The following is a 26098-nucleotide window of genomic DNA, read 5'->3' on the forward strand; positions in this document are numbered from 1 at the left end:
TTACATAAAGCGACAATAAGAATGTAAGTTTCATTAATCAGGAAAAAAAGAATTTTGCCCAATTCCATAAAATATATAACAGTGTAAAAAAAATATTTTTGACTTGTGATGTTTGCTCCATTAAAAACATGAGCAATTGCATAAAAATGCATAAGAAAAACAAGAAAAACATTAAAAAGCCAGAAGAGGCGACTACCTGTCTCATGCTGCACATAACACATCTGCATCTCTGGCTGCTGTGGGCATAAAAGGGGACAAACTTATGGTGTGGCACCCATGCTCCCCTGACCTCAACCGCATTGAGAACCTCTGGAGCATCATCAAAAGGAGTGTCTATGATGGCGGGAGGCAGCTCACATCTAAGCAACAGCTCTGGGAGGGTATTCTGTCCTCATGCAAAACAATTGAAGCAGAAACCATCCAAAACCTGACAAATTCAATGGACGAGAGAGTTCAGAAGCTCCTTTCCAACAAGGGGTCCTATGTGAAAATGTAACATCACCTAGAATAAAGTTTTGAGTTGAAAACTGTTTGATTTCAGTTTGTAGTAACCTGCTAATGCTTATAATTTCAAAAATGACCTTTTTTTTTGTTCTTTATTAAAATGAAAAGGTTGAAAACTCTGCTGTGCATAATAATTTGGAACATGCATTTTGAGTGCCATTTGAGTGTTTTATTTTTTTAAAAATATACTGTTATCATAGGCAGTTTGTACAAAAACCTTTCAATTGTACTCTAATAGTTATTTGACTGGAAAATTACAATGACTGCAATTCATACATGTAATTTGGGAAAATCTGAGAAAATATTATATGCATAATAATTTGGAACACAGTGTAGACAGTGAGTACGAGGATCCTGGAATCAACGCCGATCTAGTGGTGTCAGTGCTGAACTGTCTACATTGGAGGGGATTACCGAGACCCTCACTCCAGCAACTCTGATCTAGTCTCCTCAGCAGTGAAGTGTCTACATCGGTGTGGCTAAAGTGAGGGCCTCAAAGAACAACTCCGATCTAGACGCAACCTTGCCTGTAGCAGTATTCAAATACAGTACAGACCAAAAGTTTGGACACACCTTCTCATTTAAAGATTTTTCTGTATTTTCATGACTTTGAAAATTGTACATTCACACTGAAGGCATCAAAACTATGAATTAACACATGTGGAATTATATACTTAACAAAAAAGTGTGAAACAACTGAAAATATGTCTTATATTCTAGGTTCTTCAAAGTAGCCACCTTTTGCTTTGATGACTGCTTTGCACACTCTTGGCATTCTCTTGATGAGCTTCAAGACGTAGTCACCGGAAATGGTTTTCACTTCACAGGTGTGCCCTGTCAGGTTTAATAAGTGGGATTTCTTGCCTTATCAATGGGGTTGGGACCATCAGTTGTGTTGTGCAGAAGTCTGGTGGATATTCAGCTGATAGTCCTACTGAATAGACTGTTAGAATTTGTATTATGGCAAGAAAAAAGCAGCTAAGTAAAGAAAAACGAGTGGCCATCATTACTTTAAGAAATTAAGGTCAGTCAGTCCGAAAAATTGGGCAAACTTTGAAAGTGTCCCCAAGTGTAGTTGCAAAAACCATCAAGCGCTACAAAGAAACTGGCTCACATGAGGACCTCCGCAGGAAAGGAAGACCAAGGGTCACCTCTGCTTCTGAGGATAAGTTTATCCGAGTCAACAGCCTCAGAAATCGCAGGTTAACAACAGCTCAGATTAGAGACCAGGTCAATGCCACACAGAGTTCTAGCAGCAGACACATCTCTACAACAGCTGTTAAGAGGAGACTTTGTGCAGCAGGCCTTCATGGTAAAATAGCTGCTAGGAAACCACTGCTAAGGACAGGCAACAAGCAGAAGAGACTTGTTTGGGCTAAAGAACACAAGGAATGGACATCAGACCAGTGTAAATCTGTGCTTTGGTCTGATGAGTCCAAATTTGAGATCTTTGGTTCCAACCACCGTGTCTTTGTGCGACGCAGAAAAGGTGAACGGATGGACTTTACATGCCTAGTTCCCACCGTGAAGCATGGAGGAGGAGGTGTGATGGTGTGGGGGTGCTTTGTTGGTGACACTGTTGGGGATTTATTCAAAATTGAAGGCATAAGGAACCAGCATGGCTACCACAGCATCTTGCAGCAGCATGCTATTCCATCCGGTTTGCGTTTAGTTGGACCATCATTTGTTTTTCAACAGGACAATGACCCCAACACACACCTCCAGGCTGTGTAAGGGCTATTTGACCAAGCATGAGAGTAATGGGGTGCTACGCCAGATGACCTGGCCTCCACAGTCACCAGACCTGAACCCAATCGAGATGGTTTGGGGTGAGCTGGACCGCAGAGTGAAGGCAAAAGGGCCAACAAGTGCTAAGCATCTCTGGGAACTCCTTCAAGATTGTTGGAAGACCATTTCTGGTGACTACCTCTTGAAGCTCATCAAGAGAATGCCAAGAGTGTGCAAAGCAGTCATCAAAGCAAAAGGTGGCTACTTTGAAGAACCTTCAGTGTGAATGTACAATTTTCAAAGTCATGAAAATACAGAAAAATCTTTAAATGAGGAGGTGTGTCCAAACTTTTGGTCTGTACTGTACATGGGCGGCGTCAGCAGTGACTGAATGTGGTGCCGCCCATAACTGAATGTGAGAATCACACCCCTATGACTGAATGAGCAGGCAGGACAAAGTATATATAAAGTTATAAAATAATTATACTGCCATCGATTTTAATGAAAAAAGCTTGTTAGTGAAGCACATTGCATCACTAACAAAGCAATGGGGGCAGTGTGCATAGCAACTAGGACGTGACAGGTTCCCTTTAAGGGGTGTAGTTTCCAAAATGGGGTAACTTGTGGGGTTTCCACGGTTTATGCATATTGGGGGCTCACCAAAAGCGAAAGGGCGTTCGCTCTCGATTTCAGACATTTTTGCATTCAAAAAGTCAAACGGTGCTCCTTCCATTCCCAACCCTGCCGTGTACCCCACATATGAGATATCGGAGTACTCAGGAGAAATTGCACAACAAATTTTGGGGTCCATTTTCTCCTTTTACCCTTGTGAAAATAAAAAAATTGGGGCTAAAAGTACATTTTTGTGGAAAAAATTAGATTTTTTTTATTGTCACGGCTCTACATTATAAACTTCTGTGAAGCACCTGGGGGTTCAAGGTGCTCGTCACACATAACACACATATCACACACATAATGTACCAATTATGTCCTTAATGACCAAGCCAAATTTTACAATTCTGACCAGTGTCACTTTATGTGGTAATAACTCTGGAACAACAGATCCCACTGACTCTGAGATTGTTTTTTTTCGTGACATATTGTGCCTCATAATAGTGGTAAAATTTCTTCGATATGACTTGCGTTTATTTTTGAAAATATCTTTCAAACTTTTAATTCATATGCCTATAAACCAGAAACTTATGTCACACAAAATAGTTAAAGAAGTTGTCCACTACTTTTTAAGAGACCCCCAATGTATTAACCCAGTGATTATAAGACGTTTTGTAAATACCTTGCTGTGTCCTTCTTGCTTGGGAGCGGCGCTATCGCTGGATGCTCACAGGCATCATGTGACCCCCCACTGATGTCACGTCAAGTGAGGCGTAACATCAGTGACGCGGTCCCCAAGGTGGATGCTGGGCTGTGGGCGCGCTTTCCCAATGAATGAGGAGAGGTGCGTGGTTGATGCCGGGTGTGACGTGCGGGGTAACCCCGCCCACAGCCCATTACTCACCGTGGATCGCAGAAGTGCGTAACCCCCAGCTGCAGCCGGCACTTGACGTGACATCAGCGGATGTCAAAGTCGGCTGCAGGTGGGGGTCACGTGATGCCTGTGAGCGGCTAGTGATAGTGCTGCTCACAGGCAAGAAGGACACAGCAAGGTATTTACAAAACATCTTAAAATCACTGGATTAATACATTGGGGGTCTCTTAAAAAGTAGTGGACAACTCTTTTAATAAATAATATTTCCTACATGTCTACTTTACATCTGTATCATTTTTAAAACATTATTTTTTTTTGTTAGGAAGTTATAAAGGAAAAAAGTTGAGAAGGATTTTTAATTTCTCCAACAAAATTTACAAAATCATTTTTTAGGGACCACATCACATTTGAAGTGACTTTGAGGGGCCTGTATGACAGAAAATACCCAAAAGTGACACCATTGTTAAAACTGCACCCCTCAAAGTACTCAAGCCACATTCAAGTAGTTTATTAACCCTTCTGGTGCTTCTGGAAAAAATCAACATTTTACTTTTTGTCACTAAAATTTCATTTTTATTATTTTTTTTATTTTTACAACGGTAACAGGAAAAATAAACCCCCAAATTTGTTGTGCAATTTCTCTTGATTACGCAGAAACCCCATATGTGGGGTAAAACTAGAATCAAGAGTGAATGCTATGTCACGTTTGGAGAACCCCTGATGCTCCTAACAGTGGAAACCCCCCACAAGTGACACCATTTTGAAAACTAGACTCCTCAAGGATTTTATCAAGGGGTATGGTGAAAATTTTGAACCCAGAGGTACGACACAGAATTTGATAACATTAGGTCATCATATTGAATAACTTGTCATTAGTCTTGAGGGCAAGTGCTCACTACTTGAGGTTGCATCGGGTGTTCGGGTATACATCAAGCATCACAGGTGCTCGAGTGACATGCTCGATTCCCCAACCCGCATGTTTCATGGTTGTTAGACACCCAAAAAAACCATGCGGGGATTGCCCGTGCATGGCAGGCAATCCCTGCGTGTTTTTTTTGGCTGTATAACAGCCGCGAAACATATGGGGCGGACACTCGAACATGTCACCCGAGCACCCGCAATACTTGGTGCAAACCCGAGCACCCGATGCAAACTGAAATAGAGAGCACTTGTGCTCAACACTAGTCGCCATTTCGTCATTATTTTTTTTTTACTTTTGAAAAAATCCCAACCCCAACACAACCCTAACCACAACCCTAACATTAACACAACCCTAACCCTAACATAACACTAACCCAATCCTAACCCTACCCCTAAATCCAGGGCTGGCTCCAGGTTTTTGTGGGCCCCGGGCGAAAGAGTCTCAGTGGGCCCCTTTAACACATACCACGATTCATGATGCACAGATACCGCAGAGAAATATATATATAGTACAAGGCCAAAGATTTCACTTCTTACATTACATGAGCGATATCTATTGTTAATTCTACAATAGCTCAGAAACAGGCGAATAGCTCCATACAGAATACTGGCCCCCATAAAATGCTCCATACAGGATACTGGCCCCCATGTAACGTTCCATACAGGATACTGACTAAAGCTCCATACAGGATACTGGCCCCCATATAACGTTACATACAGGATACTGACCCCCTTATAACGCTCCATACAGGATACTGGTCCCCATATAACGCTCCATACAGAATACTGGCCCCCATATAACGCTCCATGCAGGCTGTTCCCCCCCTTATAATGCCCCATGCAGGATGTCACCCCCATTATAATGCCCCATGCAGGATGTCACCTCCCCCCCATATAATGCCCCATGGAGGTTGTCACCTCTCCACCCATATAATGCCCCTTGCAGGATGTCACTCCCCCCCCCCTTTCAATGCCCCATGCAGTATGTCGGACCACCCCCTTCCTTATAATGCCCCATGCAGGATGTCACACACACCCCCTTCTTATAATGCCCCATGCAGGATGTCACACGCCCCCTCCCTTATAATGCCCTCCCTTATAATGCCCCAGGCGGGATGTCACTTCCCCCCCTCCCTTATAGTGCGCCATAAGGGATGTCACTTCCCCCCTCCCACCTTATAATGCCCCATGCAGGATGTCACTCCCCCCCCATATAATGCCCCATGCCGGATGTCACACCCCCCTTCCTTATAATGCCCCATGCAGGATGTCACCCCCCCATATAATGCCCCTTGCCCCCATTCATTAAAAAAAAAAAAAATACTAACCTCAGGTCTCACCTGCCTGCTTCTGTTCCGGACTCCAGCGTCGCCGGCGTCTTCCCGCTCTGCGCTGTAACTGCTCAGGAGAAAGCGCGGTGGAAAGACGTCACCGTGCCCTCTGACCTGAGACGTCACAGTCAGAGGACACGGAAGATGCTACGGAGACACGGGGAGAGGTGATTATTGTGCCGGCTGCCGGGGCCCTGAGCAAGCGGGGGGAGTGGGCGCTGACACCGCTCTCCTCCGCTCACGGGTCCCATAGCGCGGCGGGGTGACCTACGGTGAGTGGGCCCCTCTGCCTGCTCAGGGCCCCGGCACTTGCCCTGCCTAAATCTAATCCTAGAGTTTATTTTTTAAGCTGTGACGTATAAGTGATTATAGGACTTTATTCTTTGGGTCGGTGCGATTACAGCGATACCAGATTCAGATCGGGTTTTTATGTTTGGCAGCTGTCACACACTAAAAGACGCTTTTTTTGCAAAGACTATTTTTTGCAATCATTTTTACATATTTCGGTCGACGGTCATGTTGACGTTTTTATTGGTACCATTTTCGGGCACGTGACATTTTTTGATCGCTTTCTATTCCGAATTGTGGAAGACAGAATAAACAAAAACCAACAATTCAGGAATTGTTTTTTTTGTTTGTTTTTTTTTAAATGCCGTAAAATTGATAAGGCAGCATTATTCTTTGGGTCAGTACGTTTACAATGGTACCATATTTATATATTTTTTATGTTTTGGCGCTTTTACACAATAAAAACTATTTTATAGAAAAAAAACATTTTTTTGCATTGTTTCATTCTGATAGCTAAAACTTTTTTATTTTTTGGCTGATGGAGTTGTATGGTGGCTTGTTTTTTGCGGGACAAGATGATGTTTTCAGCGGTACCATTTTTATTTACATTCGTCTTTTTGATCACGTTTATTTCCATTTTTTGTTTGGCGATATGATGATAAAGCATAGTTTTTTGCTTCGTTTTTATTTATTTTTTTCCCAGTGACTTTTTCACATATCCCCTTCCCCTGCCCAAAGCCAGGGGTTTTGGCACCTTCATTTGCTAAACAGAGAAATCTGCACAGGGTATCTGCGTTTCCATGTCTTTTCCGGGGCCTGTGCTCTACATGAAAATTAAAATCTTGGGAGTGCTAGGAACCACCTAGTTACTCAGGCATTGTTCTTCTTCCTTTCCCTCATCCATCTCAGGGGTGCATGGTCTGAAACTAGCCTGAATTTTCGGTCTAACAGATAGTATCTTATGGTCTCAATGGTCCATTTGATGGCCAGGCATTCCTTCTCTACAATGGCATAGTTCTTTTTACAAGAGGAGAGTTTCCTACTCAGGAATAGGACTGGATGTTGGTCCCCATCTATTTCCTGGGAAAACATGGCTCCCAAACTGACCTCGGAGATGTCAGTCTAAACCACAAACTCCTTACTGAAGTCAGGTGCTACTAAGACAGGCTGCTTACATAGGGCGAGCTTCAACTCCTGGAATGCCATCTCCACTTAAGGGGACCACTTAGCTATTGATGTCTTCATGCCCTTAAGAGATCAGTAATGGGGGCGGCTATCATGGTGAAATTTGGGATAAATCGCCAATAATATCCCACAATTCCCAGAAACGCACAAACGTGCTTCTTGGAGTTCAGTTGCGGGCAGTTTTGGATAGCCTCCACCTTCTTTACTTGCGGCTTTATTTCGTCCCTTCCAACAACGTAGCCGAAGTATTTTGCTTCTTCCTTCCCGATGGCTCACTTCTTTGGGTTTCTCGTAAACTCTGCTTTCCTTAGCGCATCCAGTACCGTCTGGACCTTCTCTAATTAACTTCCCCAGTCCGGGCTGAAGATTACGATGTCATCCAGGTAAGCTGCAGTGTACTTCTTATGAGAAACTAGGATCCGGTCCATGGCCCTCTGGAAGGTAGCTGGGGCTCCCTGCAGACCGAATGGCATCCTGGTGTACTGAAAGCACCCGTAATGAGTAGAGAAGGCCGTTTTCTCCTTGGCACTTGGGGACAAGAGAATCTGCCAGTATCCTTTCGTTAGGTCCAGGGTGGTGATATATCTGGCGGTCCCTAGCCTCTCAATAAGCTCATCGACGCGGGGCATCGGATATGCATCGAACTTTGACACCTTATTCAGATTCCTGTAGTCATTACAGAACCGCTATTCTCGGTCTGGCTTCAGCACCAGGACAATGGGGCTGGACCAACCGCTCTTTGACTCCTCGATGACGCCCAGGCTCAACATTATCCTCACCTGTTTGGAGATTACCTCGCGGCGGGCTTCAGGAATCCGTTATGGCCTTTGATTCACCCTAACATGTGACTCTGTCAGGATTTCATGTTCGACCACCTGCATACAACCTGGCAGCTCTGAAAACAGTGAAGCAGCTCTCGGCACTGTTGTTTCTGGGACGGTGACAGTGTCTCCGCCACTGTGACATCCTCGACTCGGGCTTCAGGATGGGCCCCCAGACACGTAGCTTCCACCAGCTCCCTGTCTCGCCAAGGTTTGAGCAGGTTAACGTGGTATACCTGATACGGCTTCCTTCTTCCTGGTTGGTGGACCTATTGACATCATTCAACTTTTCCCCCCACCTCATATGTCTCTTGCCATTTGGCCAGGAATTTACTTTCCACCGTTGGGATTAACACCAACACCCGGTCTCAAGGGCTGAACTGTGTCAGTCTCGCCGATCGATTGTAGAACCTTGCCTGGGCCTCTTGTGCTTGTAAGAGGCTTTCCCTTACAATTGGCATCACCCTCGTGATCCGGTCTTGCATTTGGGCCACATGCTCGATGACGCTCCAGTGAGGTGTTACATCGGCTTCCCAGGTCTCTTTCGCAATGTCCAAAAGTCCCTGAGGGTGCCGTCCTTGAAGGAACTCGAAGGGTGAGAACCCCGTAGAGGCCTGTGGGACTTCTCTAATGGAGAATAGCAGGTAGGGGAGTAGGCAATCCCAGTCTTGGCCTCCTTCTCCACGACCTTTTTAAGCATGGACTTTAGGGTCTTATTGAACCTCTCCACCAGGCCGTCCGTCTGCGGATGGTACACTGACATCCTCAGTTGTGTAATCTGGAAAGCCTTACACAACTCGCTCGTCACCTTCGACATGAACGGAGTTCCCTGGTCTGTCAGGATCTCCTTTGGCAGGCCCGTCCGAGAGAAGATATGGACCAGTTCTCGCGCAATACTCGGGCAGAGGAGTTTCCAGATGGTACTGCCTCGGGGTACTATGTCACCTAGTCCAGCACTACTAGGATGTATTGGTGTCCCCTGGCAGACTTAACTAAGGGCCCTACAAGGTCCATAGCAATTCGGTCAAATCGGACCTCTATAATGGGTAATGGGACCAGGGGACTACGGAAGTGGGACACGGGAGCAGTTAACTGACACGTAGGACAGGACGGACAATAGCTGACAACCTCCCGGTGACATCCAGGCCAGCAAAATCTTTGAAGGACCGCTCCTGGGTTTTGTCTATGCCCAGATGCCCCCCCAAGACATGAGAATGGTTTAGGTCTAGTACCTTACGCCTATAAGGACCAGGTACCACCAGCTGTTCTAACACTTCCCCTCTCTGTTTAGTGACCTGATATAGCAAATCCTCATTCACTGAAAAATAAGGAAACCTGGTGTCAGCTCCCGGCTCTTGGACAACTCCATTTATCACAGTCACATTGTCCTATGCCCTTTTAGCGTAAGGTCCTCCATTTGAGCAGCCCCAAAATTTCCCCCAGAAACTCCCAACTCAGAAATCTCAGCCTCTTGGGTCCCTTTCTGGTCCTCGTCTCCAGCAAGGACACACAGGGGGAACTCAACCACCTCTGGCTGTAATGGGGATTCTTCGTGGACGAACCAGCTCTGGTCTGAGCAAGGGGGCAACCCCGCCTTTCCCTACAAGTCCCAGAACGGCCGGAAGTCCCGCCCGATTATAACCGGGTGTAACAAGTCTCTGACTACTCCGAACTCATGGGCCTCAGTACCATGGCTCGTTTTTATAGACACTTGGGCGACGGGGTAGTTCTTGGCGTCTCCGTGGATACAGCGGACACCCATGTGTTTCCCAGGGACCAACTGGTGGGGAAGAGTAGCCCTTAACAGAGTCACCAAACTCCAAAAGTCCCGACACCAGTATCCCATTTACGGTCACGGGACATGACTGTGGTCCCTCACCGGGCTGATAGTCCACACTGCAGGTGGTATAAGCATAGTATGAGCAGCGTCTTCCTACGCTGCAGTCCATCTGCTCATAGGACATAGGACACCTGACAGCTATGTGTCCAGAACCGCGACACCTCCAGCAGATCATGTCTTTCCCAGTGGCCTTTGGCAGCCACTCAGCAACCCCTTGGGACCTTGGACTCCCCTCAGTCGTGGCTCTACTCCCCTCTTTTGGGACTCTGGCTCCCCCTGAGTACCCCAATATGGAGATGCAGTATCACCCAGCTTTCTTAGGGACATCTCGACCACCTTGTATCTTTCTATGAGGTCGACCAGGTCCTCCGCATTCCGGGGGTCTCCCTGGGCAATCCAGGTCTGCACCGGCCTAGGCAGGGAGTGAATAAACCTATCCATCATGACCCTTTCTACCATCTGGGCTGGGATGGAGGACTCTGGCTGCAACCACTTTTGTACAAGATGGAGGAGATCAAACATTTGGGAGCGAGGGGGTTTATCACTGCAATATGCCCAGTGGTAGACCCTTTGGGCTCTCAATGACATAGTCACTCCAGCACATCCCAGTATCTCAGTTTTAAGTTTAATATACTCCTGAGTATCCTGCAAGGCCAGGTCGTAATAAGCCTTTTGGGGTTTACCAGTCAGATAGGGGGCCAGCACCTCCGACCACTGCTCCAGCTGTAGCTTCTCCCGCTCTGCAACCCGTTCAAACACAGTCAAAAATGCCTCCACATCATCGTCTGAGGTCATTTTTTGCATGGCTCGCCTTACCGCTTTCCGGACACTCGAGTAATCACCTGGAGTTGGGGGAGGGGCTGTCGGCCTTCCATGAACGGCCTCTGCGAGCAATTCCATCTACTGCTGCTGCTGTCAGAGCTGGTCCTGTTGGTGCTACTGCTGTTGGTGGATCTGCTGGACTAGTAGCTTGCTTGTCTCCTGCTGTGCTAGCAAAATGTAACATCCCTGGCGGCGTGCTGGCATTATTTACCACCTCCTACCATGCAAGACCGCCATCTTACCTATCAGTCCAGGGTGCACACTTTGCTCTAGTACCTGCTGTGTGCATGTCTCTTGTCTGATTGCTTAGGGCAGTGGCGCGGTTACTGCCTGATTCTTGTAGTTGCTGTGTGCACACTTCTAATGCGTTCCCAGCCTATTGTTGTGAGTCACTGGATACTTAGACCCCCTCCACCCAGTGGGAGGTGCCTGAGCAACTCTTTCTTTCAGTGTGTTCTGTGCAACTGAGTTGTCAGGTCCTGTTCTGTATCTTGTCTGTTTCTGCCACCCTGGGGGCTGAGTACCCAGGCCTGTTACCTGTATCTGTGACTTCTAGTCTGTTCCGCCACCCTGGGAGCTGTATACCCAGGCCCGTTGCCTGTATCTGTGACTTCTAGTCTGTTTCCACCACCCTGGGGGCTGAGTTCCCAGGCTCGTTCTTGTATCTTGTTCCTGGTTCAGTTCCTGTCTGAACAGTGTCCTAGCCCGTTACTTGTTTGTCTCTATGTTCGTATCTTTCCTTTTCCTGCAGTGTCTGAGCCTGCACCAAATTCCAACTCGTTGTCTCTGCACTTCAGTTTGTGAGTTTAGTGTCCACTCGCTACTTCATTGTAAGTACCTTGTGTGTATCTGCTCTGCTTGTCTACCACACCTGCGGGTTTTGCTCTGCTCTGCTCGTCTACCGCACCTGCGGGTTTTGCTCTGCTCTGCTTGTCTACCGCACCTGCGGGTTTTGCTCTGCTCTGCTTGTCTACCGCACCTGCGGGTTTTGCTCTGCTCTACTTGTCTACCGCACCTGCAGGTTTTGCTCTGCTTGTCTACTGCACCTGCGGGTTTTGCTCTCCTCTGCTTGTCTACCGCACCTGCGGGTTTTGCTCTCCTCTGCTTGACTGCCGCACTTGTGGCTCTGTTCCTGTATCCCAGTCTGTACTGGTCCCTATTCTGCCTGCGTTCCTACCTGCCAGTACCCAACTGTCTGTATACCAGCCGTGCCTGCCAGTATCCACCTGTCTGCATACCAGCTGTGCCTGCCAGTACCCACCTGTCTGCATACCAGCAGTGCCTGCCAGTACCCACCTGTCTGCATACCAGCAGTGCCTGCCAGTACCCACCTGTCTGCATACCAGCAGTGCCTGCCAGAACCCACCTGTCCGTACGCCAGCCTAACCTGCCTGTTCCTGCATTCCCCGGTGTGGGTCAACAGCTGTGACCTGGGTCTGACCTGGAGTAGCACCTGGTCCCTATGCTCGGTTCCTCCCTGGTTCACGGAGTCGATTGAGCCGCCGTGCGACCTTGGTCAGTCCGAGTTGATACTTAGTCACGCCCCTCCAAGCACTCCTCGGTTCATGGTCTAGTGGGATCACTAATGACACTCACGCCAGTCAGTCCGGGAGTGTGCGTAACACAAAAGATGCTTGACCAGGTCCTCCATACTGTCAGTCTTCGTTTCCTGGCTTATGGCCGCCTTTACACAGGGCATGCGGTTTGTCCTCAGCCGTTACAGGTGCCTCCTGGAGATCTTGCCCGCATTCTCCACTACCTGTAGTAGATCGCTCACTCAGCTGCAAACTGAGGTAGATACAGATATACTGTCTCTTTAAATCTTTGGTTGGCTTATTATAACAGCATAAACCAACCTTTAGTCCATGAAAATAAACACAGCCCGCTGTGCAAAACAGGAAAACAATATCTAAAATGGTAACACAAAGAACACAGTCCTTGTAGTAGCATGGCTTCGCCTGCTGGGAGTTCAGCAACTTCCCATGGTTCAGGAACAAACACAAGCTCCCTTCTGGAGCTTACTTCCCCAGACATTGAACTCTGAATGCCTCAGCTGGCCGAGTATTTGAACTCCCCCAGACCACACCTTGAGGTGGAGAGATATGGTGAATGGCCTCCCACCCTTCACAATGGCCATTCACAAAAAACACTCCCTTTTACTATATACTTAACCCCTTTCAACAAATAACATGCTGGAGGAAATTTAATGGTTTTAGTTCACTGACACCAACAGCCTCAGGGAAACATATCTCCCCTCCAGCACTTTACCAGTGACTTTGTCACAAAGGGTACAGTATATTTTTATTTTTTGAGGGGTTATTTTTTCATTTTTTTAAAAAATATTTTTACAATTTTTTTTAACTTTCTGACATTTTCTTTCACTTTTACACTTTGTCTCACTATGTGACTTTCATTTTTTTGCAGGCTGATCGCTTGCCTAGCATAGGGATGCAGCAGCATCCCTGTGCTATGAAGGCTGTGAGCTCTGCACTGGCACAAGTTAGATAGATTGTGCACTGCACAAGATCTATCTAACTTCCTGATGCATGGTGATCATGACGACATGAGGTCACCACAGCAACAATCGGGACCACGCGCACACAGTGAGGGGTCTCCGATCCAAGGTAAGAGGGGCACTCTTACCTCTGCCTGCCCCGGAAAAAGCTGCGATCGACTTCGATAGCAGCATTCCGGGGGTTAATGGGCCGGGATCGGTGTCGGGAGCGGAATCAGCTGACACCCAGCGGTGATCACGCCCGCACAACTTCTGTGCGGGCGTGATCGCCGAGGCGTAATAATAAGTCATTAAAGTCCAGGGGGCAGGTATGTATTATTATGCCCCACGTCAGAAAGGGGTTAAGTAGGCCTCCGTCTGAACCAAGTACCTTATCCTGCTGCTCACCTTTGCAAAGTTTTATCCCTTTAATTAGGTCTCCAGACCTTCTTCTGCCCCTGGATAAAGTTCTGTACCGTTTAACTAGGCCTCCTGGCCTGAGCTAAGGACCTCACCCTGCTTTTTGTCTCCACTCTGCTCCCTGCCTGGAATACAGATTTCCACTGCTATTATATCTTTACTTTCCTTCCCATTGTACTAATGTATCCCTTCTGGCACACAACACCATATCAATTCAAGTCTGGAACCAGATGGACTAAATGTCTGTATTTCTCACTTACTTGTCCCTATCTAACCCATCACCAGGAAATTGTACTCATGTGTGCCCATGTAACTCAGAATGAGGGCTCCCACAGAGTATGATGGCCCTCACAGCCCCTCACACAGTATTATGGCTACAACAGCCTGCTACACAAAGTAAGGACCCCCCACTCAGTATGGAGGCCCCTGCAGTCCACCACTCAGTATAACGGCACCCACCAGCCCTTCACTTAATATGATGCCACCACAATTCCTGATATTTAAAAAAAAACAAGCACACAATGATTAAGGATTCTAATCCAAAATGCGTTTGCTCACGCCTATAATCCCACTGTAGGGATTGAGACTTTTTGTTGTGGATTTCAATTGAATTTCAATAAATGGAATATTTTTATTGATGATCCGCACGCTGGATTCTCTTTCTTCTTCATTGATATATCCTGTGGCACTCAGACTCACAGGCGAAGGCTGAATGGTGGATCAGGGAGCTTTCGATTCTTTGATTCTCTATTCTATTTCAATGGTTTCACCGTCATGGGAATTTGGATATCACTGATATTGTGATGATGGGGAAGGAGTGTGTGACCGCTGACAAGCCATTCCGAGCTGTCTCAATTAAATAGTCGCCATGTGGGCTGTTATGGATGATACGCCTCTGCCTATCCAACTATTGTGTGGTAAATATCTCATAGGTCCTGGGTTCATAAGTATCTGCACCAAGAATGGGGTAAGTGAGTATTTATTAATTAGCCGTGGGGTAGTGGGTGGGGTAGATGATACCAAATTGTATGTAGGGGGCAATACTGTGGGAAACCGCCCCTAAAGTAAAATCTTACACCTTTATTAAATATATGCATTAAAAACTGGACTAACAACATACATATACTTAATGGTAGAAAAATTAAAAGCTGAATGGCTTGTTGTGGATGTATATAAACAGATTTAAACAATGATGTTGCTGAATGATTGATACAGTCACTACCTAACCCTATCCTGTACCTAAACAAAGCTCATACTGCCTAGCCTGATACATTAAATAGGACCAGATATGTCTCAAGGTATATGTAAAGGAAAGGGTTTGGTACTCATCAGAGAATGTTTCAATAATCTGCCTCAATGTGTTTCCCCAACAGGTTCATCAGGAGGCTTGATACAGCGATGATAATTCATGATGTTCAGCATAGTGTGCCTAATAGCCAGGTGTCCATGTATAAATATTCCACTTCATCCAAAACCCCTTCCCATACTAGGAGACCCATTCCGATACCTAAAGGAGAATTGTCAGAAGACATATAGAATGGGGTCTGTCTACAATAATGTACTGCGCCTGCGCTACTTCTCATAAGCTAGAGGTCCGATAATGTCCATCACCTAATGTGCATGTCGGGAAGTGACATGCTTTAAACTTAAACACCAGATAAGCTGATTTCCGCCGCGCCACTCGTACCCGTGACTGTGCATGTCCGTAGATATGCGTTCCATGTCGCAGCACATCTAGAATCATTGTCTGAGACTGCACATGTCCGGAAGCATACGTTCCACTCCAGAGCGCATACTGAATCTATTCCACCAATATAGAAAAGTCCTGTCTCTGAGATCAGAGTCATGGGAGACTAAAGCAAGTATTGCACACCCTCCCATCATGTAACAGGCATGAAGACCTAATTTATCACTACATAAAATATGGGATGATGGCCCACAGTATATTCCCAAATGGTCAAATTTGAACCCTATAGCACAATTAGAGATACACAAGGATCACCACACTTGTTAATTACTAAATAGTATATATGGGATATAACCGATAAGAAATAATTCTGATATAGAAGCTCAGATATCTTAATGAAGTAAAACAATATGTGAACCTCATTCACAGGGAACTGAGTAGCAATGGGTAGAGTATAAAATCCAAAATGTAATCCAGGATGGGGATGTATTCACACAAAACAGGCACAGGAAATTTGCTCAGAGTCCCTTAGGGGCTCGTGAATCCAATCTAAAAATCTACTCACTTTCCTTTTTGAGGATACATCTATTGTGATCACCTCCTCTCACATTGGGATTAACCACCTCAATGATGCAAAAGGAGATGTCTCCAGTTTCACCTCGATGTACACTGTTCATGTGTCTCACTAATGAGGTGTCCCGACCATGGTGTCTATTGCCCAAATGCTCCCCACCCTCATCCTAGACTGCCTCTTGGTCTTGGCCACATAATCTAGGGGACAGGTGCATGTGGCCATATATACAAGTCCTGAGGTTTTACAGTTGGAATAATCCCTCTGGAAAAAGATTTTACCTATAGAGGAACTCGAGAAAGATTTACATGGTCTCATCCAATTACATGTACAACTTTCTCCACATCTAAAGAAACCGCAGACTCTTCTATCCAGCCAAGTCCCTTTCGGTGCAGGTTTTTATAGAAACTATGCACTAAACGGTCCCTAATTGACCAACCCTTTCTTAAACCTATTGTGGGAGTAGATTCCACAGCACCCTCAGGTCCAGGTCGGACAGGGTTTTCTGAGGATATTAAAGATATGGTCACTCTGATTCTTGTAAGTTCATATTAGGCTGAGTTCACACGATGCGTTTTTAATGCGTTTCCACGGCGTTTTTGCAGTTGTGTAAACGCCGCGGAAACGCATTAAAAACGCATGGTAGAAGGGAAGCAATGTTCCCCAACTGAAATCCGCATGTGCTGTGCCCATGATGCGGATTTTTCCGCAGCGTAAACGCTGCGCTCAAAAATCCGCAGCATGTCCATTAATTTTGCGTAAACACGGCGTTTTCGCCGCCATTGACTTGCATTAGAACGCGCCAATTCCGCAAGACTGCATTTGTACTTGCGCTATTGGCGCGTTCTAATGTGCGGATGGTACCCGGGTGTGGAGGAGAGGAGAGTCTCATCCACACCCAGGTACCATTAAAAAAGCTGTAAAAAAAGAATAAAATAAAAAATAAATGTATACTTACCTTCTGTCGGCCCGCGCACCGCTCCTGCTTGGTTCCCGGCACTTTGCAGTGAGTTGTAGGACCTGCGCTGACGTCAGAGTCATGTGACGGGTCACGTGATGCTGACGTCGGCAGGTCTTTCAATTCAAAGTTGCCGGCGAGGGAGAACGGAGTGAGCAGGACAGCGCGGGCCATCGGAGGGTAAAGTATACATGTATTTTTTATTTTTACCACTCTCTCGGGTCACACTATATAAATCCATGCCGGTTGCATGGATTTATATAGTGTGACCTAGTTGTCAAGCACTTTCCAGGTGATGCTAAAATCGCCTGGAAAGCGCTTGTCAATCCACATGCGGAAACGCATGTGGAAAAGCATGTGAATCCGCATGTATTCCGCAGGAAAAACGCATGCACAATCTGCATGCGTTTTTTCTGCCAGGGAGATGCAGAAATGATGCAGAAATTTTCTGCTTCATTTCTGCATCGTGTGCACATACCCTTACTCGTGTTATCCCATCTTTTTCTTGTTCTCTTGGTTAGGTATGGAGGAGAGTCTGTCTCTCCTGTGTTTCTGCAAACAATCGTGTGGAATCCAAAATGTACTGTGGGTACCTTTTTCCTTGAATCTGGTGTTCATGTCTATTGCCTGTATATTAATATCTGTGACATTAGAGCAGTATCTTCTCAACCGTAAAAATTGGCCCTTGGATATTGTTTTTTTTTTTTATAAGGATGGGGTGGTGACTATTCCACTTCAATAGTTTATTAGTGCTTGTAGGTTTATGGTAGATGAGTGTCCCTAGGGCTCCATCTCATACTTTCTTGATTGGTTATAATTAACCTCTGATGTAAATCTCAGGCCCACTCTATTGATGTTGATTTCCCTGACAAATTCAAGAAACTGTTCACTCGTCCCTGACCAGATGATAAAAATGTCATTAACCCTTTAAGCCCCGGAGCATTTTCCGTTTTTGCATTTTTGTTTTTGCTCCCCTTGTTCCCAGAGCCATAGCGTTTTTATTTTTTGGTCAATTTGGCCATGTGAGGGCTTATTTTTTGCGGGACGAGTTGTACTTTTCAACGCCATTACTAGTTTTACCATATCCTGTACGGGAAAAGGGGAAAAAAATTCCAAGTGCGGTAAAATTGCAAAAAAAGTGCAATACCACAGTTGTTTTTTATTTATTTTTTTTACCACGTTCACTGAATGCTAAAACTGACCTGCCCTTCTTATTCTACAGGTCATTACGAGTTTATAGACACCAAACATGTATAGGTTCTTTTATATTTAAGTGGTGAAAAAAAAATCCAAAATTTGGTAAAAAAAAAAATTTAAAAAATAGCGCCATTTTCTAAGACCCGTAGCGTCTCCATTTTTCGTGATCTGGGGCTGGTTGATGGCTTATTTTTTGCGCACCGGGCAAACGTTTTTATTGATAACATTTGGGGTAGATCCGATGTTTTGATCGCCCGTTATTGCATTTTATTGCAATTTTGCGGCGACCAAAAAACGTAATTCTGGCGTTTAGAATTTTTTTCTCGTTACGCTGTTTACCGATCGGATTAATTCTTTTTTTATTTTGATAGATCGGGCGATTCTGAACGCGGCGATACCAAATATGTGTATGTGGGGTTTTTTTTTATATATTTTATTTTGAATGGGGCGAAAGGGGGGTGATTTAAACTTTTATATTTTTTTATTTTTTTTTATATTTTTAAAAACTTTTTTTTTTTTTTACTTTTTGCTTGCTTCTATAGTCTCCATAGGAGACTAGAAGCAGCAACTATCCGATCGCCCCTGCTACATACAGGGGACGAGCAGATCCCCTGCATGCAGCAGAAATGGTCCTGTGCTATGAGCGCCGACCACTAGGTGGCGCTCATAGCGACAAGATCATGACAACCACAGGCGTCTGCTGCAGACCCTGGGTTGTCATGCACGCCCATCGGCGACCCGCGATCACGTGACGGGGTCGCTGGTGGGCGGGGCTTATGACGCGCTACCCGGAAGCGCGCGTTAAATGCTGCTGTCGGAGATTGACAGCAGCATTTAACATGTTAACAGCCGCGGGTGGATCGCGATTCCACCCGCGGCTGTTGCGGGCACATGTCAGCTGTAAGAATCAGCTGACATGTGCTCCGTTCAGTGAGGGCTCAGCGCAGCAGCCCTCACTGAACGGGGGGATCGCAAATATGCGTACTAATACGTCCCCGGTAAGGGGTTAATATATTTATACCATACCCCAATATATGGATGCCACCACTTATGATCATCCCTGAATATTGTGGATTCCTCCCACCAGCACAGGAATAGGTTAGCATACAAGGGGGCACAGAGGCTCCCCATCACAGTACCCCTGAGCTGATGGAAGTACTTCCCTGTCAAAAAGAAAGAAGTTATGAGTAAGAGTGAATTTTAGAAGATCCTCCATGAAGTCATTATGTCTGCTACACTCTATTAATCTCGATTTCAAGAAATGTCTTACTCCTCTGATACCATCCTCATGTGGTATATTACTGTACAAAGCCTCGAAATCTAGTAAGGCCTGCTCCCCTACATGCTCGAGGGTCTACATGTAGGGGAGCAGGCAAAGGGAAAACCAATCCCAGAGGAATCATTCCACGTGCAGGACCTCAGGCGGTACTATGGGAACATTATACTGTGTGGGGGCATCATTCATACTGCATAAGGGGCATAATGGGGGCATTATACTTCCTGTATAAGGGGCATTACACTGTGTGGGGGCATTATACATACTGCATAAGGGGCATAATGGGGGCATTACACTGTGTGGGGGCATTATACATACTGCATAAGTGGAATAATGGGGGCATTACACTGTGTGGGAGCATCATCCATACTGCATAATGGGAATATTGGGGGCATTACACTGTGTGGGGGCATCATACATCCTACATAAGGGGCATAATGGGGGCATTACACTGTGTGGGGGGGATCATACATCCAGCATAATTGGGGCATTACACTGTGTGGGGGCATCATACATTTTGCATAAGGGGCATAATGGGGGCATTACACTGTGTGGGGGCATCATACATCCTGCATAAGGGGCATAATGGGGGCATTGCACTGTGTGGGGGCATCATACATACTGCATAAGGGGCATAATGGAGGCATCATACATACTATATAAGAGGCATAATGGGGGCATTACACTGTGCGGGGGCATCATACATACTGCATAAGGGGCATAATGGGGGCATTACACTGTATGGGTGGATCATACATACTGTATAAGGGGCATAATGGGGGCATTACAATGTATGGGTGGATCATACATACTGCATAAGGGGCATAATGGGGAAGTTACACTGTGTGGGGGCATCACACATCCTGCATAAGGGGCATAATGGGGGCATTACACTGTGTGGGGCATCATACATACTGTATAAGGGGCATAATGGGGGCATTACACTGTATGGGTGGATCATACATACTGCATATGGAGCATAATGGGGGCATTACACTGTGTGGGGGCATCACACATCCTGCATAAGGGGCATAATGGGGGCATTACACTGTGTGGGGCATCATACATAATGTATAAGGGGCATAATGGGGGCATTACACTGTGTGGGGCATCATACATACTTTATAAGGGGCATAATGGGGGCATTACAATGTATGGGTGGATCATACATACTGCATAAGGAGCATAATGGGGGCATTACACTGTGTGGGGGCATAACACATCCTGCATAAGGGGCATAATGGGGGCATTACACTGTGTGGGGCATCATACATACTGTATAAGGGGCATAATGGGGGCATTACACTGTGTGGGGCATCATACATACTGTATAAGGGGCATAATGGGGGCATTACACTGTATGGGTGGATCATACATACTGTATAAGGGGCATAATGGGGGCATTACACTGTGTGGGGGCATCATACATACTGTATAAGGGGCATAATGGGGGCATTACACTGTATGGGTGGATCATACATACTGTATAAGGGACATAATGGGGGGCATTACACTGTGTGGGGGCATCATACATACTGTATAAGGGGCATAATGGGGGCATTACACTGTGTGGGGCATCATACATCCTGTATAAGGGGCATAATGGGGGCATTACACTGTGTGGGGGCATCATACATCCTGCATAAGGGGCATAATGGGGGCATTACACTGTGTGGGGGGCATCATACATCCTGTATAAGGGGCATAATGGGGGCATTACACTGTGTGGGGGCATCATACATCCTGCATAAGGGGCATAATGGGGGCATTACACTGTGTGGGGGCATCATACATCCTGCATAAGGGGCATAATGGGGGCATTACACTGTGGGGGGCATCATACATCCTGCATAAGGGGCATAATGGGGGCATTACACTGTGGGGCAGTAAAGGGTCCTGTACTATGAGAACAATACGTTTCCTCCCTTCCTGTCTCCATAGTTGGGTCGTATGTATCTATTACAGGAAACAGAACAAAAACCTTATGATTCTTACAAAGGGGCAACACAAGACCCCAAAAGAGTCTCCGTGCTGAAGGGGTTAATGCCCCCTGCGCCCAGTAATGGGGGATCTCCACATACCTCCACCTGCAGAGCCGCCACCACATATATGGCTGCTCTGTGCGCACAGGAGCTGTGATGAGGTCACAGGAGGGGAGGAGTCAGGGGTCACATGATCAGGGGCCTCAGTGGATGCAGGACTCTGCTGTGCTGGTTGTCATGGTGCTGGATGAGCTGAAGTTTATGTGTGGGGTCAGGAGGGGTTTACAGTGTGGATGTAGCAGAGCCGCGTGTGTACGAGGTGTACGGAGCGGAGCCGCGTGTGTACGAGGTGTACGGAGCAGAGCCGCGTGTGTACGAGGTGTACGGAGCAGAGCCGCGTGTGTACGAGGTGTATGGAGCGGAGCCGCGTGTGTACGAGGTGTACGGAGCAGAGCCGCGTGTGTACGAGGTGTACGGAGCGGAGCCGCGTGTGTACGAGGTGTACGGAGCGAAGCCGCGTGTGTACGGGGTGTACGGAGCAGAGCCGCGTGTGTACGAGGTGTACGGAGCAGAGCCGCGTGTGTACGAGGTGTACGGAGCAGAGCCGCGTGTGTACGAGGTGTACGGAGCAGAGCCGCGTGTACGAGGTGTACGGAGCAGAGCCGCGTGTGTACGAGGTGTACGGAGCAGAGCCGCGTGTGTACGAGGTGTACGGAGCAGAGCCGTGTGTGTACGAGGTGTACGGAGCGGAGCCGCGCGTGTACGAGGTGTACGGAGCGGAGCCGCGTGTGTACGAGGTGTGCGGAGCCGCGCGTGTACGAGGTGTACGGAGCGGAGCCGCGTGTGTACGAGGTGTACGGAGCAGAGCCGCGTGTGTACGAGGTGTACGGAGCAGAGCCGCGTGTGTACGAGGTGTACGGAGCAGAGCCGCGTGTGTACGAGGTGTACGGAGCGGAGCCGCGTGTGTACGAGGTGTACGGAGCAGAGCCGTGTGTGTACGAGGTGTACGGAGCGTAGCCGCGTGTGTACGAGGCGTACGGAGCGGAGCCGCGTGTGTACGAGGCGTACGGAGCGGAGCCGCGTGTGTACGAGGCGTACGGAGCGGAGCCGCGTGTGTACGAGGTGTACGAAGCAGAGCCGCGTGTGTACGAGGTGTACGGAGCGGAGCCGTGTGTGTACGAGGTGTACGGAGCGGAGCCGTGTGTGTACGAGGTGTACGGAGCGGAGCTGCGGGTGTACGGAGCGGAGCCGCGTGTGTACGAGGTGTACGGAGCGGAGCCGCGCGTGTACGAGGTGTACGGAGCGGAGCCGCGCATGTACGAGGTGTACGGAGCGGAGCCGCGCATGTACGAGGTGTACGGAGCGGAGCCGCGCATGTACGAGGTGTACGGAGCAGAGCCGCGCGTGTACGAGGTGTACGGAGCGGAGCCGCGTGTGTACGAGGTGTACGGAGCGGAGCCGCGTGTGTACGAGGTGTACGGAGCGGAGCCGCGTGTGTACGAGGCGTACGGAGCGGAGCCGCGTGTGTACGAGGCGTACGGAGCGGAGCCGCGTGTGTACGAGGCGTACGGAGCGGAGCCGCGTGTGTACGAGGCGTACGGAGCGGAGCCGCGTGTGTACGAGGTGTACGAAGCAGAGCCGCGTGTGTACGAGGTGTACGGAGCGGAGCCGTGTGTGTACGAGGTGTACGGAGCGGAGCCGTGTGTGTACGAGGTGTACGGAGCGGAGCCGCGTGTGTACGAGGTGTACAGAGCGGAGCCGCGCGTGTACGAGGTGTACGGAGCAGAGCCGTGTGTGTATGAGGTGTACGGAGCGGAGCCGCGTGTGTACGAGGTGTACGGAGCAAAGCCGCGTGTGTACGAGGTGTACGAAGCGGAGCCGCGTGTGTACGAGGTGTACGGAGCGGAGCCGCGTGTGTACGAGGTGTACGGAGCGGAGCCGCGTGTGTACGAGGTGTACGGAGCGGAGCCGCGTGTGTACGAGGTGTACGGAGCGGATCCGCGTGTACGAGGTGTACGCAGCAGAATCGCGCATGTACGAGGGGTACGGAGCGGAGCCGTGTTTACGAGGTGTACGGAGCAGAGCAGCGCGTGTACGAGGTGTACGGAGCGGAGCCGCACGTGTACGAGGTGTACGGAGCAGAGCCGCGTGTGTACGAGGTGTACGGAACGGAGCCTCGTGTGTACGAGGTGTACGGAACGGAGCCGTGTGTGTACGAGGTGAGCGGAGCAGCGCGTGTACGAGGCGTACGGACCCGAGACGCGCGTGTACGAGGCGTAAGGAGCGGAGTCGCGCGTGTACGAGGCGTACTGAGCGGAGCCGCGCGTGTACGAGACGTACGGAGCGGAGCCGCGCGTGTACGAGGCGTACGGAGCGGAGCCGCGCGTGTACGAGGCGTACGGAGCGGAGCCGCGCGTGTACGAGGCGTACGGAGCGGAGCCGCGCGTGTACGAGGCGTACGGACCCGAGACGCGCGTGTACGAGGTGTACGAAGCAGAGCCTCGTGTGTACGAGGTGTACGGAGCGGAGCCGTGTGTGTACGAGGTGTACGGAGCGGAGCCGTGTGTGTACGAGGTGTACGGAGCGGAGCTGCGGGTGTACGGAGCAGAGCCGCGTGTGTACGAGGTGTACGGAGCGGAGCCGCGCGTGTACGAGGTGTACGGAGCAGAGCCGTGTGTGTACGAGGTGTACGGAGCGGAGCCGCGTGTGTACGAGGTGTACGGAGCGGAGCCGCGTGTGTACGAGGTGTACGGAGCGGAGCCGCGTGTGTACGAGGTGTACGGAGCGGAGCCGCGTGTGTACGAGGTGTACGGAGCGGAGCCGTGTGTGTACGAGGTGTACGGAGCAGAGCCGCGTGTGTACGAGGTGTACGGAGCGGAGCCGCGTGTGTACGAGGTGTACGGAGCGGATCCGCGTGTACGAGGTGTACGCAGCAGAATCGCGCATGTACGAGGGGTACGGAGCGGAGCCGTGTGTACGAGGTGTACGGAGCAGAGCAGCGCGTGTACGAGGTGTACGGAGCGGAGCCGCGCGTGTACGAGGTGTACGGAGCAGAGCCGCGTGTGTACGAGGTGTACGGAACGGAGCCTCGTGTGTACGAGGTGTACGGAGCGGAGCCGTGTGTGTACGAGGTGAGCGGAGCAGCGCGTGTACGAGGCGTACGGACCCGAGACGCGCGTGTACGAGGCGAGCGGAGCCGCGCGTGTACGAGACGTACGGAGCGGAGCCGCGCGTGTACGAGACGTACGGAGCGGAGCCGCACGTGTACGAGGTGTACGGAGCGGAGCCGCGCGTGTACGAGGCGTACGGAGCGGAGCCGCGCGTGTACGAGGCGTACGGACCCGAGACGCGCGTGTACGAGGTGTACGAAGCAGAGCCGCGTGTGTACGAGGTGTGCGGAGCCGTGTGTGTACGAGGTGTACGGAGCGGAGCTGCGGGTGTACGGAGCGGAGCCGCGTGTGTACGAGGTGTACAGAGCGGAGCCGCACGTGTACGAGGTGTACGGAGCGGAGCCGCGTGTGTACGAGGTGTACGGAGCGGATCCGCGTGTACGAGGTGTACGCAGCAGAATCGCGCATGTACGAGGGGTACGGAGCGGAGCCGTGTGTACGAGGTGTACGGAGCAGAGCAGCGCGTGTACGAGGTGTACGGAGCGGAGCCGCGCGTGTACGAGGTGTACGGAGCAGAGCCGCGTGTGTACGAGGTGTACGGAACGGAGCCTCGTGTGTACGAGGTGTACGGAGCGGAGCCGTGTGTGTACGAGGTGAGCGGAGTAGCGCGTGTACGAGGCGTACGGACCCGAGACGCGCGTGTACGAGGCGTAAGGAGCGGAGTCGCGCGTGTACGAGGCGTACGGAGCGGAGCCGCGCGTGTACGAGACGTACGGAGCGGAGCCGCGCGTGTACGAGACGTACGGAGCGGAGCCGTGCGTGTACGAGGTGTACGGAGCGGAGCCGCGCGTGTACGAGGCGTACGGAGCGGAGCCGCGTTTGTACGAGGCGTACGGACCCGAGACGCGCGTGTACGAGGTGTACGAAGCAGAGCCGCGTGTGTACGAGGTGTGCGGAGCCGTGTGTGTACGAGGTGTACGGAGCGGAGCCGTGTGTGTACGAGGTGTACGGAGCGGAGCTGCGGGTGTACGGAGCGGAGCCGCGTGTGTACGAGGTGTACAGAGCGGAGCCGCGCGTGTACGAGGTGTACGGAGCAGAGCCATGTGTGTACGAGGTGTACGGAGCGGAGCCGCGTGTGTACGAGGTGTACGGAGCGGAGCCGCGTGTGTACGAGGTGTACGGAGCGGAGCCGCGTGTGTACGAGGTGTACGGAGCAGAGCCGCGTGTGTACGAGGTGTACGGAGCGGAGCCGCGTGTGTACGAGGTGTACGGAGCGGAGCCGTGTGTGTACGAGGTGTACGGAGCGGAGCCGTGTGTGTACGAGGTGTACGGAGCAGAGCCGCGTGTGTACGAGGTGTACGGAGCGGAGCCGCGTGTGTACGAGGTGTACGGAGCGGATCCGCGTGTACGCAGCAGAATCGCGCATGTACGAGGGGTACGGAGCGGAGCCGTGTGTACGAGGTGTACGGAGCAGAGC

The 26098-nt window shown here is 49.4% G+C and overlaps 2 protein-coding genes across 2 annotated transcripts in view; one reads left to right on the plus strand and one right to left on the minus strand.

Annotated features, from left to right (window-relative positions):
• The window catches only part of LOC141182798 (gastrula zinc finger protein XlCGF66.1-like), a 362704-nt gene that overhangs the window by 229737 nt on the left and 106869 nt on the right, over nucleotides 1-26098 (plus strand). The window lies entirely within an intron of this gene.
• LOC141182792 (uncharacterized) overlaps nucleotides 1-26098 on the minus strand; it is a 100524-nt gene that overhangs the window by 16531 nt on the left and 57895 nt on the right. The window contains exon 8 of the mRNA XM_073660903.1: nucleotides 4986-4991. Coding sequence (XP_073517004.1) covers nucleotides 4986-4991 — 6 coding nt within the window. The remainder of the gene's footprint in view (nucleotides 1-4985; nucleotides 4992-26098) is intronic.

The sequence above is a fragment of the Phyllobates terribilis genome, unplaced genomic scaffold, assembly GCF_046119375.1.
Source record: "Phyllobates terribilis strain yellow unplaced genomic scaffold, ASM4611937v1 Scaffold_36__1_contigs__length_13169755, whole genome shotgun sequence".
In the NCBI taxonomy this organism is placed as follows: domain Eukaryota; kingdom Metazoa; phylum Chordata; class Amphibia; order Anura; family Dendrobatidae; genus Phyllobates; species Phyllobates terribilis.